Below are 19105 nucleotides of genomic sequence, written 5' to 3' on the forward strand. Positions count from 1 at the left end.
CATTTTAGCAGACAGACACTAATATCTATGGACACACGTAAAAGTCTGGGGTTAGCTGGGTGTGTTGGGTCATACTTTTAATCCGAGCACTTGGAAAGTGGCTTGGGCTATATAGTGAGGCCTCGTATGGAAAAGGTAAAGTTAGCAAACAAAGCTGTAATCTTGCCAAGACTGTCTAGTACCGGGTGAGGAAACACCTTACCTCAGCATGCACTGCCTGCTGACTGCACCTGCGTCCTCTGCCCTGAGACAGAGACAGCTCTCTTAAAGGGTGGCCAGAGAACAAGTCTGACTCCTGTTAGTGTCTTCTTGCAGAAGACAAAGACAGGGCATGGGGCTCCTTAGTGCAAGCCTGGGCTGATCTCAGATGCAGCTATGGAGGCAAGTGTTTGCCTACTCAAGGTTGGGCCATGCGATGTGTGCTGACTGCTAACAAGGCTCTCTGTCTAGGAGAGAGTGCAACATAAAAGAGGTGGCAGGATAGCAGAAATGGGGCATTTCTTGAGTCTCTAACCTGTGAATTGGGTTCAAACGTTCCAGCCACCTGTTCCCGAGTGCCACGTTCCTAGAGCAATTCCTTCTCAGGAAGGGTGAATGCCAGGCTCGCAGGGCTCATGGCACTGAGCTCACGGTGCTGCTCCATAAGGACCAGCAGTGCCATGAGCTCTCCCTGGGAGCGCACTAACTTACGTCAGACCTGAAGTCTGGGTGCAAGACCATGTAGGACCAGCTCTCAGCACCACCGTGGCTCCCAGAGAATGTTCCAGCAAAGTAAGAGCTGACACAGGAGTATCTTTGTTGTTATTGGCTTTGCACTTCCCAAGGGGCCAACACACTTAGTTTTCCTACAAGTTCTTACAACTATGAACGTCAGCAAAGCCTGTCTCTGTCATATACAGCTGAGCATTTCAAATACAGCAAATGGTTAGTGACCCTCAAAGAGTTCTGTGCTGTAGTATTTTTACACAGTCAACTAAAAAATCATTTTAATTTTAAAACCGCCAATTAAAAGTAGTTGCTGAGTCTATGTGCACCAAAGTTTACCTATATCTGTGTAGGGAAGGGAAATTTGGAGAGACTTATCAAATTAAGGTGCTAATTTATGGGGTCAAAATGCACTCACACAGCTCTGTGGCTCTTTCCAACAACTGTACAGGTCAACTAGAGCACTGCCATCTGGAGGAAGACCCAGAAAACCAAAAAGCAATTCCCACTCCAATGCATGAATTTTTCTCTGGTTCCTCTCTTAAGGATGAACTTCCTAAGCTGACTTTTCAGAGAAGTCACTGAGACACCAGGGCCTAGCACACACCTACCATCCCAGACCTTGGGAGTCTGAGGCAGAATGACCTTGTGTTTGTGGCTAGCCTATGTTATATAATGAAGCCCTGTCTCAAGCAATCGTACAAAATCATTAAAACTTTAGAATACAGGTTGCAGGGAGTCATCAGGATGGCTCAGTGGGCAAAGGTGCCTACCAGCAAGTCTGAATTTGATTGATTGGAATCACACAGTAGGAGAGGACCAACTCTATAAGGCTTTTGGTCTTCATATGTATGTTACAAAATAAATAAATAATAAAATTTAAAAATTAAATATAACTTGGGCATGAACAACTTTTTTGTTGGTTACCAATGCACAGTGAGGCACTGGAGGAGCACGGGGCTCCTGACAAGTCAGTCTTTGCACCTTATCTCTTCTGTTACTAATAAGCAGGTAGACTGAACACACAAGAAAGGCCTAAGATTCTAAGATTGTTCTAGCCAGAACACCCTGTTGGAATGACCCTGAGGGTGCTGGCACCTGACAGGAAAAATGGGAGCTACGGCCTCAACCTCAGAGTGCTCCATGGGTTTAAGGAGTTGTTAAAAAAAAAAAAAAAACCAAACAGCAACAGCAGTAAATTCAGTAGGATGTTCTCTGCCTTTCACAGAGGACATTTGCTGACCAGTGTCTTAGCAGCTATTCACTAATGAGAAGTTCTTCCTCAAGAAGTTAGGGGAATGATTTTGGCAAAATGGGATCTCATCAGGAGGAATTCACTGTAGGCAGCGTGGAGACAGTTTACAGAGTCCTCCCAGTGCTAGAGGACGAGAGAGACAGCTGGAAGCCCATAGATTCCTCATGGCATCCCAGAGTGGCCAGAGGCTCAGGCTTACAGAGCAAGCACTGTGCAGCTCTCTGAGACATTAGTCTCGTTACCACTAGGAACAGCGTCCCCTCTAGCTCTAGAGAGCATGACGGTGTTTAGGGTTCAGGCTGGATTATCTCTCAGCTCAACTTCATATCCAGTAGCCTGAAGAGCTTTGATCGGACTGGCCTTATTCATAACTCCGGAGAACCTAGGTTAACTTCGTGAAAGCCATTCTCCTCAGTATTCATCAAAACACCTGTACCTGCTTGGTGGCCCTAGGAACTTGGTGGCTCTGGTCCTGGGCGCTGGAGCAGTAGTGATCATCCGCGATGGTAATCTGTTCATTCTCCTCAGCCTCCAGTTGGCTCTGGTTGAAGCGCAGGGAACCTTTCAGAATGTCTTTGATCTATTTTCAAAGGGGAAAGAAAATAATAAAAAGATAAATGAGTTTGTAGCTAAATGTAGCTAAGTATCACATACATTTGAAGCAGACTTTCCTACAGTAATTCCTTACTTTGTAGTTCTAGTTACCGCTAGTCACTGAACTTCAAGAAAAAACAGGTCCTCAGTTTTAGGCTGTCTTGTCTGAGCAGTATGCTGAAATCTCTCACCTTCTCTAGTAAGACAACGTGCAGAAGCGCTAGGATGGGAATCAACCCTTCGTCCAGATCACCCATTGCCATGTACTCTGCTGTCCTGCTCATCACAACTGTGCTGCATCACAGTACTTCACACAGTAGCCACGTGTTACAGCACAGTACACACCCCATGCTACTTCACACAGTAGCCACGTGTTACAGCACAGTACACACCCCATGCTACTTCACACAGTAGCCACGTGTTACAGCACAGTACACACCCCATGCTACTTCACACAGTAGCCACGCGTTACAGCACAGTACACACCCCATGCTACTTCACACAGTAGCCACGTGTTACAGCACAGTACACACCCCATGCTACTTCACACAGTAGCCACGTGTTACAGCACAGTACACACCCCATGCTACTTCACACAGTAGCCACGTGTTACAGCACAGTACACACCCCCTACTTCACACAGTAACCACGTGTTACAGCACAGTACACACCCCCTACTTCACACAGTAGCCACGTGTTAGAGCACAGTACATACCCCTACTTCACACAGTACCCCATTCCCCTTACCCTACTTCATCTTTTAGATCATCAAAGAGAGAATACACACAAGCTTTAGTAGACTGTGTTGTTATAGTCGCTCTACTCTTAGTTGCTGTTATTAATCCCTCACCGTGTCTAATAGCTAAACCTTAGTTTAGGTCAGCGTGTGTAGGGAAAATACAGTATATTCATGATGCAGGCAAACCTGTGATGTTAGGCATGCATGAAAGGTCTTGAGATATACGCCATGGATGGAGAACATTGCAGGATGATTGTTATCATTGTACTATAAAAAATGAACCACTGGTAAAAATCCAACTATTTCAAATTTATGGACTTAGTAATGGCTGGTTAAAGTCTGATCATGTTAAGAAACAGGTACTGTTTCCCAGCCAGGTAGTGGTTCCACTCCCACTGCCTGTTCAGATAGTAGCATGCTCCTTTTCATTGATACTGCATCCTGCTGAGACCCGCCAGGGTCAGGTAAACTGGGTTCTTGAGGGCCCACTTGAAAGTAGTGATTATGGTCTGTGCTTCCAACAGCATCCATGGATTTGTAGACAAACGATCAAACCTGATGTTGAGGTAAGGTGCAAACGCAATGGGTCTTGTAGGAAGAGGAAGCAGGGGGCAGGTGATAGGGGAATGGAGAACTACAAGCCAGTGAGATAGAGCCCTCAGGAGTAAGGAGCGTGAGCGGCACAGACTCTACCTGGCTGATATCAGTGACGAGGACAATGGCTCTGAGGTGGTCCTATCCATTGTAAGGTAATCCTCCCAGAGCAGGCACAGGGCTGACTGTGGAACACACACGTAGCATCAGAGTAGTACACATACCTGTTTTAAACCTGCCAAGGAAACCAGAATTTGATCTTCTTTTTCCAAATTCTCTTGTAATACCACATCTTGAATATTAACTGAAAATAGAAAAATGACATTTTATAACAAATGCGCTGTGTACAACTTACATACTGCCACACAACTTTAGAGGTCACCCACTAAGGCTGCTCTGCACACTGTGCCCGACAAGCAGACCCTACCTGCAGGCTTACCCCTGCACTCCTGAGTGTGCTGGTAATGGCAGGTGGTATTGCGCTCCCATGAGACACTGGGAATCTCTCGCTGACGCTGACTTGGGGTTTGACCAGATCTGGAGCCCTTGTCCCATTTATAGGAGGAAAAGTTCTTCCTTGAGCTTTCTTCACAACCTTACAGATCAATGGTACTTAACCTGCTTCCTTCTAAATACCAGGTCCTCCAACATGACTAAAATAAATAAATAGGTTGTCTCTGTTGACTTGTAAGGATAAATCATGCTGCCAATTCAGTAGAATATTAATAGTAAGAAGGAAATCTCATGGCACTGAGACCTCAGATGCCAATGCCTATGGAGCCATCTTGCTTCAACCCGTGTCTCTAAAGGACAAGGTTTCTGTTCTCTAGGGACCATAGGACCATAGGTGTTTCCTTCAGTACTGACCTAAGTGATCAGCCAAACCAGTGCTGACCATCACTGATACTCAGCACCCACTGATATATCACACTGCGATGTACTGTAGGGTAGGAAGACACAATTAAAACATTTTACACAAGGTACTGCTAGGCAAACCAGGTCTGAGGCTCACTTTAAATAGGTTCCACAGTTCTTACACCTTTTAAGTTCTCTGATTACAATGGCCTTAGAAAATATCCAACTTCTAATTCTTTTTATCTTTTTAAATTTCTTTTTTTTTTATTTTTACTGAGCTATACATTTTTCTCTGTTCCCCTTCCTTCCCCCCTCCTTCCCTTCAACCCTTTTCCATGGTTCCCATGCTCCCAATTTACTCAGGAGATCTTGGCTTTTTCTACTTCCCATATAGATTAGATTATGCATGTTTCTCTTAGGGTCCTCTGTGTTGTCTATGTTCTCTTGGATTGTGAACTGTAGGCTGGTTTTCTTTGCTTTATGTCTAAATCCACTTATGAGTGAGTACATATGATATTTGTCTTTCTGTGTCTGCTAACCTCTAATTCTTGAAACATTATATTCTTCCCTTGACACCTGCCCAAGGAATACATGTCTCATGTGTGCCTCTCTTGTGCCTCTTCTGGTATTTCCTCACACCACCAACCCTATCTAACTCACACTAAAAGTCTTTAGCCCCCACTCGTAGACAGGCAGTTCAGACTCCACAACCAAGCCTATCCTGCTTTCTATTTTATCCATCCCTGCAATCCATACTTGACCCCGTCTCTAGGCAGACACTAGGCCCATGCCACTAATTCCACTCATCCCTGCAACCTGTGGACTCACCCTCTCTAGGAGGAGTACCATACCCCGTAACAGTATTCCACGCATCCTCATGACCATCCCTAGTGACACATGCTTCATGTCTGCCTTAAGCTCTTTCTGGCACTGCGTTTTCAGGTAGGAAGGCTTAACTCATGCTGATAACCCCATCCACCCCTGCTCAGCACCCTTATCCCGTCCCACCTTTAGGCAGGGAATCTAGACTCCTTTCACCAATGAACCCGTGCCATGCAAACTCCACCTTCCCTGCTGCCCATACTTGGCTTCTTCTCTATCAAGACAACAGAGTCACACTCCCAACTCCACCCATTCCTAAGACCTGAGTACTACCCCTCTCCAAAAAGGCTCACAAGTTGTGTACCTGAAACTTCATTAACCCCTCTATCTTGTCAGAGGACCAAACACGTGTTCTGTGAGTCTTCCTGTTGTGGAATATCAGTTAAAGATATGTTACATTCATTTATGCTGTGGAACATTTGTTTAGTGATGCAAAGACATGCTGCATTCTTTTATGTTGCATTTGTTTAACTCTGAGAAGCTTTGTTACTTTGCCTGTCTAAAACACCTGATAGGTCTAATAAAGAGCTGAACGGCCAATAACTAGACAGGAGAAAGGATAGGTGGGCCTGGTAGGCAGAGGAAATAAACATAGGAGAAATCTGGGAAGAAGGAATCAGTGAACGAAGGAGGAGAGGAGGACTTGAGGAACCAGCCACCCAGTTATACAGCAAGCATGGAGTAAGAAGTAGAGAAATGAATATAGAAATAGAGAGAGATAAAAGCCCAGACGCAAAAGGTAGTCAGGATAAGTTAAGAAAAGCTGGCCAAAACCAAGCCAAGCTAAGGCTATAATAATGTCTCCATATGAAGTTATTTGTGAGTTTGGTTGACAGGCCCTCCAAAGAATCAAAGAGTAAAAGAGTTAAAAACAAAAGAAAACAAAACAACCAACAACATCTTTCACCACCTCTTGGCCTCTCCTCTTCATGCAGGGATTCTAGACTTGAACTGTCAACTCCACCAGAAACCCATGCCTAAAAAGGAGTTCTAAGCATTTCCCCCGGACTCCTGAAGACTGGCTGTGAGAATCTTCTGGATTTATGGACTTCTGAGCTTAGAAACATGTCTTGGCTCATGCTGAGACTGCACTCAAACATCGCACTGTTTCGCCCAGGGAGTGAAACTAAAGCCCCAGAAAGCTGGTCACCTGATAAAATGGGGCATTAGGAAATAGGTTCAAACACATACTCAACAAAATACAGTTAAGATTTTCATACTAAGAAACAGTACTGATGACCTAACTGCAGATGCCTAGGTGCCATCTGAAATATACAATCATGAATAACCAAAAGAAGACTGTAACAAAAATGAGTATCCCCATAGTAATGTCCCCTGAGAAAAGCAACTCAGATGATTCACAAGACAATGAATTTGGAATAGCAATAATAAACATGATGAAGAACTCAAAGACACTCTGAATTAATGCTAGAATGAAGACCACAAAAACACATTTAATGAAATAATGAAAACAATTTAAGACATGAAAGTAGAATCTAATAAAGAAATAGAATCTCTGAAGACAAGTCAAAATGAAATAAAACTTGAAAAATTCAAAAATCAAAAATCAAACAAAAAAATCTTAAGGAAGCCTCACCAAGACTGGATCAAGTGGGACAGAGAATATCTGGTCTCGAAGGCAGAATAATTGGCTCACTTGGTCTAAGAAAAATGTCAAGACAAAACAAAAACCAACAACAGCAACAAACAAACAGAAGAGAAAACACGCAGCAACTGTGGAAGTTTATATAAAAACATGCCAAACCCATGAATAACAGTTATAGCAGAGGGAGAAGAGAATCTGGTCAACAAGATCAACAGGAAGCTTCCCTAATCCAAGCAGAGATGTCTATCAGGCTCCAAGAAGCTTATAGAAAACTAAACACAAAGGCCAGAAAAGAAACTCCCTGTGTCACGTAATAGTTCAAACACTAATGCACAAAACAGAGAAAGGATATTGAAAACAGCAAGAGATTACGATCAACTAACTAATATACAAAGGCAAGTCTATCAGAATTATAGCAGATTTTTCATCAGCGACATTGAAAACCAGAAGCGAATGGACTGAAAGTTTTACAAATTATGAAAGACTACAGATTCCTATTAGAATATTACATGTAATAAAACTACCAGTCTTCCATAATATAAGCACAAAGGAAATTTTATATAATAAAACAGATTTAATTTATGACTACTAATCTACCTCTATACAAGCTACTGGAAGGAATGTATATGTCTGAAAAGAAGGTTAAACATACAAGGAACAAGTAACCCTGAAAAGCTAAGTCAAGAGAGGTCTAGTTGGGGCTGCAGTGACAGCTTAAGGTAGAGGTGGCTGTTCTTGAAGAGGAGATGAATTCAATACCTAGCATGGTTAGTCACAACTAGTAACTCTAGTTCCTGGGAGATGGACATCTTTTTTCTGCCATCTGTGGGTACCATGCACACATGGTGCAGAGATGCGAATACAAGCAAAACAGTCACACATATAAAATAAAAATAAATAAATCTTTATAAAAGATGTCTAACTGAAAACTACAAAAACAAGGAAGAGAAAGGAATAGACCTTTTTTTCTAAAAAAAAAAATAAGCGAATGATTTTAACTCATCAATAAACAGAAACTGACTAGCTGCTTGAACCAGAAAATAGGAATCCTAATAACTTGTTCTTTACCAATAGATCAATGCATCTCTCAACCCTCATTGGAGAATCTTCTATTTGCAGTAGATGGTGATTAATACAGAGACCCACAATTGGGCAAGCCGCAGAGAAGAGACTGTGAATGCTTTTCTCTAAAGGGATACGGATATGGTTGTGTGTGTGTGTGTGTGTGTGTGTGTGTGTGTGTACCAGAGGTGGTAGGTGACTACAGGGGCACAATATCCTCTATATACAGAAGGTAGCTGCATATATGAACTAATAGCAGCTGCAACAGAACACATATAAGACTTGTGCAAGATCAAGTCAGACTAAATCTCAGCATGGAAGGGGGACTTGGGCACAAAGCCCCACCACTAAGTGTAGATATTGGCAGTTGTTACCTGCTAGGAGAAGGAGAAATAGTTTTCTCTAAGAGTGTATCTTTTGGTAGGTCTAGTGGAAGACTACACACATCGAAGAATATTTGAACAACACAAACTGGTCTTTATGGGAAAAAAAGGACACAAAGTTGGGTGAGTAAGGAAGAGGGGTTAGATCTGGGAAGAGTCATGAGAGAGATGGTAAATATGATAAAAACACATTGATATAATACTTAAATAACTAAAACAAGTATTAGAACACAGTAAAATATTAATTACATTCTGTTATGGGATATTTGGTGGCACTGTGAAACTCTGAGACTGTGCTAATAAAATTAACCTTGGATCAGTAGGCAGTGCCAGAGAGTAGTTGACAAGAATTAGCCATAGAGAATACGGAGGAGAAAGGAATAGGACAGACAGGTGCACAACAAGGAGTAGGGAGAGACTTAGAGATTCATGGCCTCTTTCTGGTTTGGAAAGGATGGGAAGATGCTCTCTTGCTGGGTCTCCAGCAGAAAAGGAAGGTCAGCTGGTTGTGTCTCAGTTTCTCTGATCTAGCAGGTTTTCACCCCAACATCTGACCCAAGTCTTTATTAGTAAATAGAACAACTTAGATAAAAACAACAGCATTCTTATTCTTTCAACAATATTGTCTCAGACCCTAGTTGCATTGGTAGAATCCATGCTGGGACTCTAAAGTCACCAGAATCAATGAATCCTTCTTGTTTGCAGAAGTGCCCAGCAGTAGAACAGTATTCCTGTATTCCTGTCCTGAGAGCTCTGCCTACAATTCTATACAAATCTTAGTTATGGCTTCTATTCCTGTGATGAAACACCATGACCAAAATCAGCTTGAGGAAGAAAATGTTTAATTTGCTTCCACTGCCATATCACAGTTCATCATCAAAGGAAGTTGGGACAGGAACTCAACAGGACAGGAGCCTGGAGGCAGGAGCTGATGCAGAGGCCACGGAGAAGTGCTGCTTACTGGCTTGTTCTTCATGGTCTGCTCAGCCTGCTTTCTCATAGAAAATCCATGATGACCAGCCCAGGGGTGGCACTATCCACTATGGGCTGGGGACTCCCACATCAATTTTTAATTTAGAAAATGTCCTACAGGTTTCCCTACAGCCCAATTTTATGGAGGTATTTTCTAAATTGAGGTTCCTTTCTGTCAGATGACTCTAGCTGATGTCAAGTTGACATAGAACTAGACAATAAACCATCCCTTCTCTTTGAGCAATTTTTCAATCCACTTTACAATGATAGCTCACCAGTCATTCCCTAGTACTAGTGACACATTTGCCACATCTTATGCACATGTATATTTTGACATTATCACATATAAGTGTACCTAGCATGATATAATGTCTGAGATTCCTGGCTCAGGGCTCTTTGTAGCTCTGGGAATAAGGCTTGATGCTACAGGAAAATAAAAACAACACTTCCTGAGTAATGAACAAACACAGAAAACACCCATGAAACTTGTATTTTAAAACACTGTTATTCTAAACATGTCTAAAAGTATTTTTAGGGCTGGAGAGATGGCTCAGAAGGTAAGAGCACTGGCTACTCTTTCAAAGGACCAAGGTTCAATTTCCAGCATCCATATGGCAGCTCACAACTGTTTGTAACTCCAGTTCTAGGGAATCCTACACCCTCATACAGACATACATGCAGGCAAAGCAGCAATGTACATGAAAGTGAAATTTTTTTTAAAGAAGTACTTTCAAAAAGGAACAAGGCAAAGACAGCTTAGAATCTGATGGTTTACTTGAATTTTCAGAAAGTCATGCTGGCAAGCACTTTTCCACAACATAACATCAAACAACAAAGTTACTGAGAAAATTGACTGTAGTCCTTTGCTAATCCAAAGTCTTACTCCAAAATAAGAAAGCAAGTTGGAGCAATAGATATAATTAGAGAACAATGTTGTTAGCTCTCAGTTAAACAAACCAACGAATCTACATGGATTCACTCAACAAGAGCTAACTGTAGTAAGTTGAGAACTGTTCTCAAAGTCTTTGGAAGGGAATCCCAAAGGCTACTTTTGCATTTATGACTGTGTATTTTAAGGCAGATCTTTGGGAAGCTGGGTGGTTTGATAAGATACTGGATTGCAAGGAGGAGGGCCGGGTTTCTCACTGGGTCATCAGAGCCAGCAGAGGAAACATGGATGCAGTGAGGGTAGGGCAAAAGCTGGCCTCCAGAGGTGGGGGGAAGCTAGCCCCTGGAGGCCATACCCATAGTTCAGGGGTTAGGAGAGAAAATCTGCAGAGGTCTATTTCTGGCAGCACCAATCTACTTTGGAGAAGACGATGGGCACTCTACATGGAGTTTACTTTCTTTGTGGAAAAAGAAAGTTGGGCTCTTGCCTCAACTGCTGATAGTATGCTGCCCAAATTGGACAAACAGGATACAAAAGAGTGACTGTCAAACATCGCCAAGACAAAGCAGGACAATCCTTTCAAAACCCTGCTTCACAGAAAAGTATATTGAATAATCTAGGCTTGTAGGATATGGATTTCCCAACATTGCAGAGGAACTTTGGATGGCTGTCCAGGCAGCTGGCTGTTTCTGTCATTTTTGTTTGCATTTCCTGCTTACTCAGGTAATATCTCCTGCCCAGGTCACTGAAGGAGTTGAAGACTAGATAGTTATAGTTTTTCTTGTCACAAAATTCAGAAAAGCAGCTCATTAAGAGTGTTAGAGTGCATAGGGTTGAGAGACGTTAAGAGATAGTTTTGGTAATGCAAGGTAGAACAGAAGGTGAGTTAGGGACTACCTTTTGTACTCACCAAAATAGGATAGATAATGAAGAATTTTCTCTGAGTTTGTCAAATATTTATGGACTAGACACTGCTGATATATTTATTTCCTGTATATAATATATATTTATTACACATAGTTTTTCTTATATTAGTTATAACTTTTTTATTTTAGACAAAAAAGAAAAATGCGGTGATATTTTGTTTGTGTTGTAACACATAAAGCTTGCCTGAAGATCAGAATGTGGAGTGAGCCACTAGCTAGCCACAGAGGCCAGGCAGTGGGGGCGCACACCATTAATCCCAGCACTTGGGAGCCAGAGGCAGCCGGATCTCTGTGAGTTCAAGGCCATCCTGGGCTACATGAGATTGAATCAGTCTAAAAGAGAAACAGAGGCAAGCAGTGGTGGCTCAGACCTTTAATCTCAGCACTAGGGAGGTAGAGATGGGAAGTAATATGGCTGGGCAGAGAGAGGAAAATATGGTGGGAGGAGACAGGAGCTCAAGGCATTCAGTCTGAGGATTCATAGAGACAGGATCTTGTTCTTTCAGACTGGGCATTTTGTAGAGGTAAGAACTTCAGCAGCTGGCTTCTTTACGTCTCTGATCTTCTAGCTTTCACCTCCTAGAATCTGACTCTGCGTTTTATTATAAGACCAATTAGTCTGTGCTGCAAGTGGGAGTACAGCTCTGTTTGGACCTCTGCTTTTACAGTCTGCTGAAGAATACACAGGCAAAAAGCTATGGCCACATTCCCTGGCTCCTACCACTAAAGTCAAGGAGAGATCAGTGGTCTGCCATAACAAGTAACGGAGACTTTAGAATCATATACAACATGCCAAGAAGTTAACAATGGGCATTTACTGAAATGGGACAAGCAGGTGACCTGCAGAGTAAGCTGCATTCAACTGGCAATTCTAAACCTCAGAATTCCCATCCACTCACTACCCAGGCTTGATCCTGTTTAGCTTCTGAGGTCATGTACATTAAGAGTGGTATGGCCATAAGTCCTTAAACTGTGTTTTAGCCTCTGATGAAACTCCATATTATACATCAAATATTTACTTAATCTCAGGAACAAATTAACTAAGATAACTTAACTCACTTTAAGAAATTCAGGGTAGGCCGGGCGGTGGTGGCGCACGCCTTTAATCCCAGCACTCGGGAGGCAGAGGCAGGCGGATCTCTGTGAGTTCGAGACCAGCCTGGTCTACAAGAGCTAGTTCCAGGACAGGCTCCAAAACCATAGAGAAACCCTGTCTCAAAAAAAAAAAAAAAAGATAAAAAAGAAATTCAGGGTAAGCCATGCAATTGCACATGCCTTTAATCTCAACACTCAGGAGGCAGACAGGCAGGTGAATCTCAAAGTTTGAGGACAGTGTGGTCTACAGAGCAAGTTTCAGAACAGTCAGGGCTACACAGTGATACCTTGTCTTGAAACCAAACTAAACCAACCAACCAAACAAACACCCCCCCGCCCCCAAACTCCAAAAACCACTGATGGAGGAAGGTCATTGGTTAATTATAATAAAGAAACTGCTTGGCCCTCATAGGTTAAAACATAGGTGGGAGGAGTAAACAGAACAGAATGCTGGGAGGGAGAGGAAGTGAGCTCAGAGGCCATGCTCCCCTCTCCCTGGCAGACACGGTGAAACTCCGACCCAGGATGGATGTAGGCTAGAATCTTCCTTGGGGTGCTACACACTTTATTAGAAATGGGCTAGTCCAGGTGCGAGAGTTAGCTGAGAAGAGGCTAGATATAATGGGCCAAGCAGTGTTTAAAGGAATATAATTTGTGTGCTTGTTATTTTGGGGCTTAAGCTAGCTAGGCAGCCAGGAGCCGGGCTGTGGGAAGAGGCCCGCAACAGAATGGCGCCCAGATGTGTGGACAACTGAATCCACTGAAAGCCTGAGAAAGCTTGGGAAAGAGTAAAGCATGTTTTCTTGGTAGCAGCAATTTCTTGGGTCTGCTCTGCTTGCTAGAGGCAAGCAAGCACTCTCATCTAAGAGAGGCTTCCTAACTCAGCTGCAAAACCCTGCAGCTCTTTAAGAGGTCCTGCCAAGACACACTTAAATAGTGTTGATAAAATGTTGACCGAATGCTTGTTTGTTTTCGGCCGTAGAAGGAAAAAAGTTGTGCTGTTTTAAAATGTCGGCTTTCTGGGCTGTCCTGCCAGGGCAAACTCTGACTCTTTTATGCAGGTGGTTCGTGCAGTTTGCAAGCACAGGCTGCTGAAGCTTACTTGCTGGCAGGGACCTTGAAATGCCATAGAGTTTGGCGGTAAACATGGCTACAGCCAGTACCTCAGCCATGAGGCTGGGGAGCTAAGGAATGGGCTGGATCCAGCCACCAAAGCCACAGCTTTAGTCCTACCAATATTGCTTAGTAAATTAAAGACTCATGTGGTCAAAAAAGAGACATATACAAGTAAAAGAAAGATTCAAAGTAAAAAAAAATGTTTAAATGATTTACAGTGTGTTAAAAATATATGCAGGCTAAAAGTTAAAGTTCTTAAAGTAAAAAACAAAAGAAAGGAAGAAAGAAAGTAGTTGGGTGTGGTAGTACACACCTTTAATCCCAACACTTGGGAGGCAGAGGGAGATTGACCTCTGTGACTTCAAGGTGTGGTAGCACACACCTTTAATCCCAGTGCCTAGAAGGCAGAGACAAACAGATCTCTTTGAGTTCAAGGTGTAGTAGCATGCACCTTTAATCCCAATGCCTGGGAGGCAGAGACAGGCAGATCTCTGAGAGTTGAAGGACAGCCTGGTCTACACTGTTATTCCGGGACAAAGATATACAGAAAAACTGTCTCAAAAAGTAAAAATAAACAAAATAGAGTTAAAATAAAGCCGTACAAAGATGGAAAATAAATAGAGAATTTTGATACTGTATGCCATTATGCTCTCTTTGAATTGTTTGAATGCTGAGGAAGGAGCAACAGATGTCAAAAGATATTTGTTTATAAATGCTGCTGAACTAATCCAACATAGATATTTTGAAAATGCCTTGACTTCAGAATTTGGATCTAAGGATACGATACTTTGGAAAAGAGATTCTTCTTTTGTTTTCACAGACAATGAGACCCTGTGGATTGTTTCTATTCCAATATGGTATGATGGACCACGCCCTCCTAAAGGGTTGCTGTGAACACCTTCAAAAAATTACTTCACTCGACTGCTGACTGAGATGAAGCTACCACACAGGTTATACCCTGGAATATCTGATTAACAGCACCCCCATACAGCAGGAAGCAGTTTGGAGAGAAATAACTGCGCCCATATTCCCAAATGTTGTTTATAAATGTTCTTTTACATTTAAAGGGGGATATGATATAGGTATGAATAATTTACATTGATATGGATTTTGTTTTAGTGATTTAAATTTAAGGTCAATTTTGTTATATGTATATGTGTTTCTGATCTTGATTAAGGTATTGTGATTGTGTAGTTCATTTAAAAATGTAATGTATATAGGTTGTTAATAGATAATCATAATAGTCAAGTTTGTAGTCATGTTAGTTAGATTTTCTAGATGTACATAGATATATTTTAGTTAGGCATTCTTCATATTTTTCAAAGATTATAGAATATGGCATTTTAAATGTCTTAATAACTTAGGGTTTTTCGTGACAATGAGACACGTCTGCTCCTGGCAGCACCAATCTACTTTGAGAGGAAGATGGGCATCGAAGAGGATCCTTATGGAGTTTGATAGCCATTTGGGCAAGAAACTGCTCTTGCCTGGACTATTGCATATACGGATACAGAGAACCCGCAGAGAGAGGACTACTGAACTTGCCTAAAGGTGAGATGATCTTTCGGGGTTCCTGATTCATGAAAGAGTCTGCAAGACACTCTGCAGGACACAACAGATAGTGACTGAACTGACTTTGAATTTTCCTGCTTCATGGAAATGTCTGCTGGATACCATGGGCCTGAAGGCTGAAGATGGATGCCCCAACGGTACAGAGGAACTTTGGGTGACTGTCCAGGCAGCGACATGTCTCTGTCATTACTAGAGTTTGAAAGTTGCTTATTGCTTGTTTGCTTAGGTAATATTGGATCTTTCTGGAGTCTTTGATGGAGTTGAAGAATAGTTAGTTATAGTTATAGTTTTCCTTAGTTATGATAAAGATAAAATAGATGTAAATATTGTAATTTTTACTTGATAACTGTTTTGTTATATGTAATTTTGCTATGTTAAAGCCTTCCTTTTTTTGTTTAAACAAAAGGGGAAATGATGGAGGAAGGTCATTGGTTAATTATAATAAAGAAACTGCTTGACCCTCATAGGTTAAAACATAGGTGGGAGGAGTAAACAGAACAGAATGCTGGGAGGAAGAGGAAGTGAGCTCAGAGATGCCATGCTCCCCTCTCCTGATGAAATTCTGACCCAGGATGGACGTAGGCTAGCATCTTCCCAAAAAATTTCAGGGTAAAGACATTCAAATGAAGATGAAGCATCTCTTCAAGAGGCTGCCTTTTTGAGTGCAGAGTGGCTTGTACGGCAAGCAGCATGGCTGCAGCTAAGCAATCCCCTCCAGCAAGCCTGCTCTCCAAGCTCCAGCTGCATGGGAAAACAGACAGGTCTTCTCACAACTTAAAAAGGAAAGGAGTGCAAATTTCCATTTTAATGTACACTTCCCTTCACAACAAAAGGCAGAACACATTATAGTGTAAAGGTCGTTCATTCTGTGTCTTTGGAGATAAAAGAGTAATTACTCTTTGTATTTTATACTTAGATATTATCTATATTACATTTTACACTGAAACCAAAGGGGAAATGCCATAATATTATCTATTTTCCCCCCGTGGTAGTTACTCACTAAAACATCCATATAACAATAGAGAGATAGTTCAGCAGTGAGGAGCATTGGGTCTGCTCATCCAAAGGGTCAGTTTTCAGCACTCAGACTCTGGCAATCACTACAGTTCCCAGGGATCTGACACCCCTTTCCAGCTTCCTTGAGCCCTATACACACAAGGCCTACATACATACATGCAGCTAAACACCATATACACAAAATAGTGATTTAAAAAATAGACCTTTGATTCTGAGGGTAATGGAAATGGTATATGAACTACTCTGATTTATTTATTTCTTCTTCTTCTTCTTCTTCTTCTTCTTCTTCTTCTTCTTCTTCTTCTTTCTGATTTTTCAAGACAGGGTTTCTCTGTGTAGTTTTAGAGACTGTCCTGGAACGAGCTCTGTAGACTAGGCTGGCCTTGAACTCACAGACAGCCACCTGCCTCTGCCTCCTGAGTGCTGGGATTAAAGGTGTGTGTACTCTGCGATGACAGAATAAAGGTATCTTCATGTCTAGGTTTTCAGTGGCAAGGGTGGGAAGTAGACACTGTCTGTCCTCATGCTCAGGGGTAGCAGACACAGGACTGCTGTGAACAGCAGCTGGCACAGTCACTTCGCACCAGGGCAGCAGCAGGCTATGCTACTTGAGTAGTAGCTGCATAACTTGTGGACTTTTTGAACATCTAGACAAGAACCATTTTCCTATTGCTCCAAATGGAGTCAGAGTCAGTCACCCTGAAAACATTTTTTTTTTTGTTTCTGATCTCTCGTCAAGGTTTTACCCTTCCCCCCACCTGCCCACACACATTTCTTCTCTACCTACTCCCCATGCCACTTCTCCCAGAGCCCACATCTCCACTGGCAAACAGGTCTCAGTAAATACTGGTGTGTGAACAGTAGGGCTTGTTCTCATCTCCTTCCCAGACAAGGAACAAAAGCATATAGAAGGACTATTCTGACCTAGAACAAGGAGTGGCAGAGGGATGTGAAGAGAAACAACATTTCATGATGGTCTACTAAGGTAAATAAGGAACTGAGCTAGACTTTCTCCTTGTCAACTATGGCACAAGAAATCCTTTCAAAAGCAAGAATGTTAAACACTGCATTTAATTCTGGTTTGCAGAAAATTGTACAGGATTTTTAACCAAGAATTCCCTTGAAAGTTTGTCTTTGGAAAATAAAAAGCGCATTGCACAGAAAATATAAGCACGAGTTCTATTTTGCACTCATCTTATAGAACAGCTCCGATCCTAAACGGAGCAACAGAGGGAGATTACGTATTTAAATCTTAGGGCACGACTACTAAATATGTATATGACACTACGTCTGCAAGCAAAAAGACAACTCACTGTCATGATGGGTTAAACAAAAACAAACGAATGAACACCCAGATAGATGTGTGTGCACATGCACTTGTACACGTCACTGGAGCACCTCCTTGTAGGCACCGGTCACTAGAGGGACTGTTCCTGGCTGGACTGCTACCCACTGTGACTGTGCCAGGGAGCAGTGACATGGCCTACTGCACTATCTTCTTCCAAAGGGAGCTATGGGATCGGAGGGGAAACATCAGAACACTGACACTATGAATTCAGCATGAGTTTAATACAGATGAAAGATTTGGATACGATCATTTCCCACAGACATCCACTGAAAATGTGCTTATAAATGATCAGGAAGTAAGAGTCATAAAAGTTATTATAGAGGAAAATTGGTTTTTAACCCTGGCCTGCCCAGCTAATGCTAGCATAAATATTATGACTTACAAAATCAGCAATTGTGCTCCACAAATAGTGGATATCTGAAGGAGCCACTGAACTGAGTGTCCCAGGCCCAGAGAAGGCTGGGGCTGGACTCCAGCTTTTCTGAACCTTTTCTTCATCTTCTGTGAAATACAGAACAGATGCGGCATTTTCAGTACACTTACATGTTTTAATATTCTTAAAAACATTTGATTTGTGTGTGTTTTATCTGTGTGTTTACGTGTATGTGTGCGTGTGCATGCATTCAATTGCCTGCAAAAGGCAGTAGAGGGTGTTGGATCCCCTGGATCTAGAAAAAAAAGATGTCTGTGAGTCACCTGATAAGGATGCTGGGAAACAAACTCTGGTCCTTTGCAAAAACAGATGTGCTCTTAACTGCTGAGCCATCTCTCCAGTCCCAAACATCTTTAATGTTCTCTGATGCTATGAATTATAATACTCTTAGCAATATAGAAAGGCAATTTCCTCTAGATCACTGCATATGATCCTTCTATTTTAAGTATGACATACATACATAAAGGCAACCCGTTATAGGATATGAGGGTCTACGTCCCAAACAGTCTAGTGGGGGCATTTCAATTTGGAGCATTTGCCCTGGAAATGGGAGTTCAGCAGAAAAGACGGCTTGTGTACACACTGGAAACACTCTACACATGGTCCTCAAGATCATACAAGTTTAGGAAACACTCTACACATGGTCCTCAAGATCATACAGGTTTAGGAAACACTCTACACATGGTCCTCAAGATCATACAGGTTTAGGAAACACTCTACACATGGTCCTCAAGATCATACAAGTTTAGGCTGCCCACTTACATGCACATATTCATGAAATTCAGCAATTTTTAAAATGCCCTGAGCTCAGCCACAGAAGCCAATGTTGTCAGTAGCTTTCCACTTAATTGTCAGGGTGGTGAGAAGGGGGTAACAACAGCAACAGGAAGATGAACATGTCAGAAATAGCCTGAAATTGACAGGGAAGGTTTAGACCTAATAAAACACATATTTTCAATTCTGAATCTTTGTGTTTTATGTGGACTTAATAAAACAAGGACCCTGACAAAACAAGTCCTCCTTCAGTCCTGAGCTCCAGAGCAGGACGAGAAGCACCAGTCC

At 42.1% G+C, this 19105-nt stretch overlaps 1 protein-coding gene across 5 annotated transcripts in view; it reads right to left on the reverse strand.

Annotated features, from left to right (window-relative positions):
* Positions 1-19105, reverse strand: part of Tbc1d5 (TBC1 domain family member 5) — a 452807-nt gene that overhangs the window by 24259 nt on the left and 409443 nt on the right. For all 5 annotated transcript variants that reach the window (XR_005974648.1, XM_041656297.1, XM_041656299.1 and 2 more), the window contains 2 exons: positions 4112-4191; positions 2397-2540 (listed from right to left, as the gene is read on the reverse strand). Coding sequence is in view for 4 of the 5 variants with exons in the window: in XM_041656297.1 (XP_041512231.1) it covers positions 2397-2540; positions 4112-4191 (224 nt within the window). In the remaining variant the exon portion in view is untranslated. The remainder of the gene's footprint in view (positions 1-2396; positions 2541-4111; positions 4192-19105) is intronic.

This window comes from Microtus oregoni, unplaced genomic scaffold (genome assembly GCF_018167655.1).
Source record: "Microtus oregoni isolate MIOR12 unplaced genomic scaffold, Mior012 000007F_ref0000211, whole genome shotgun sequence".
Lineage (NCBI taxonomy): Eukaryota > Metazoa > Chordata > Mammalia > Rodentia > Cricetidae > Microtus > Microtus oregoni.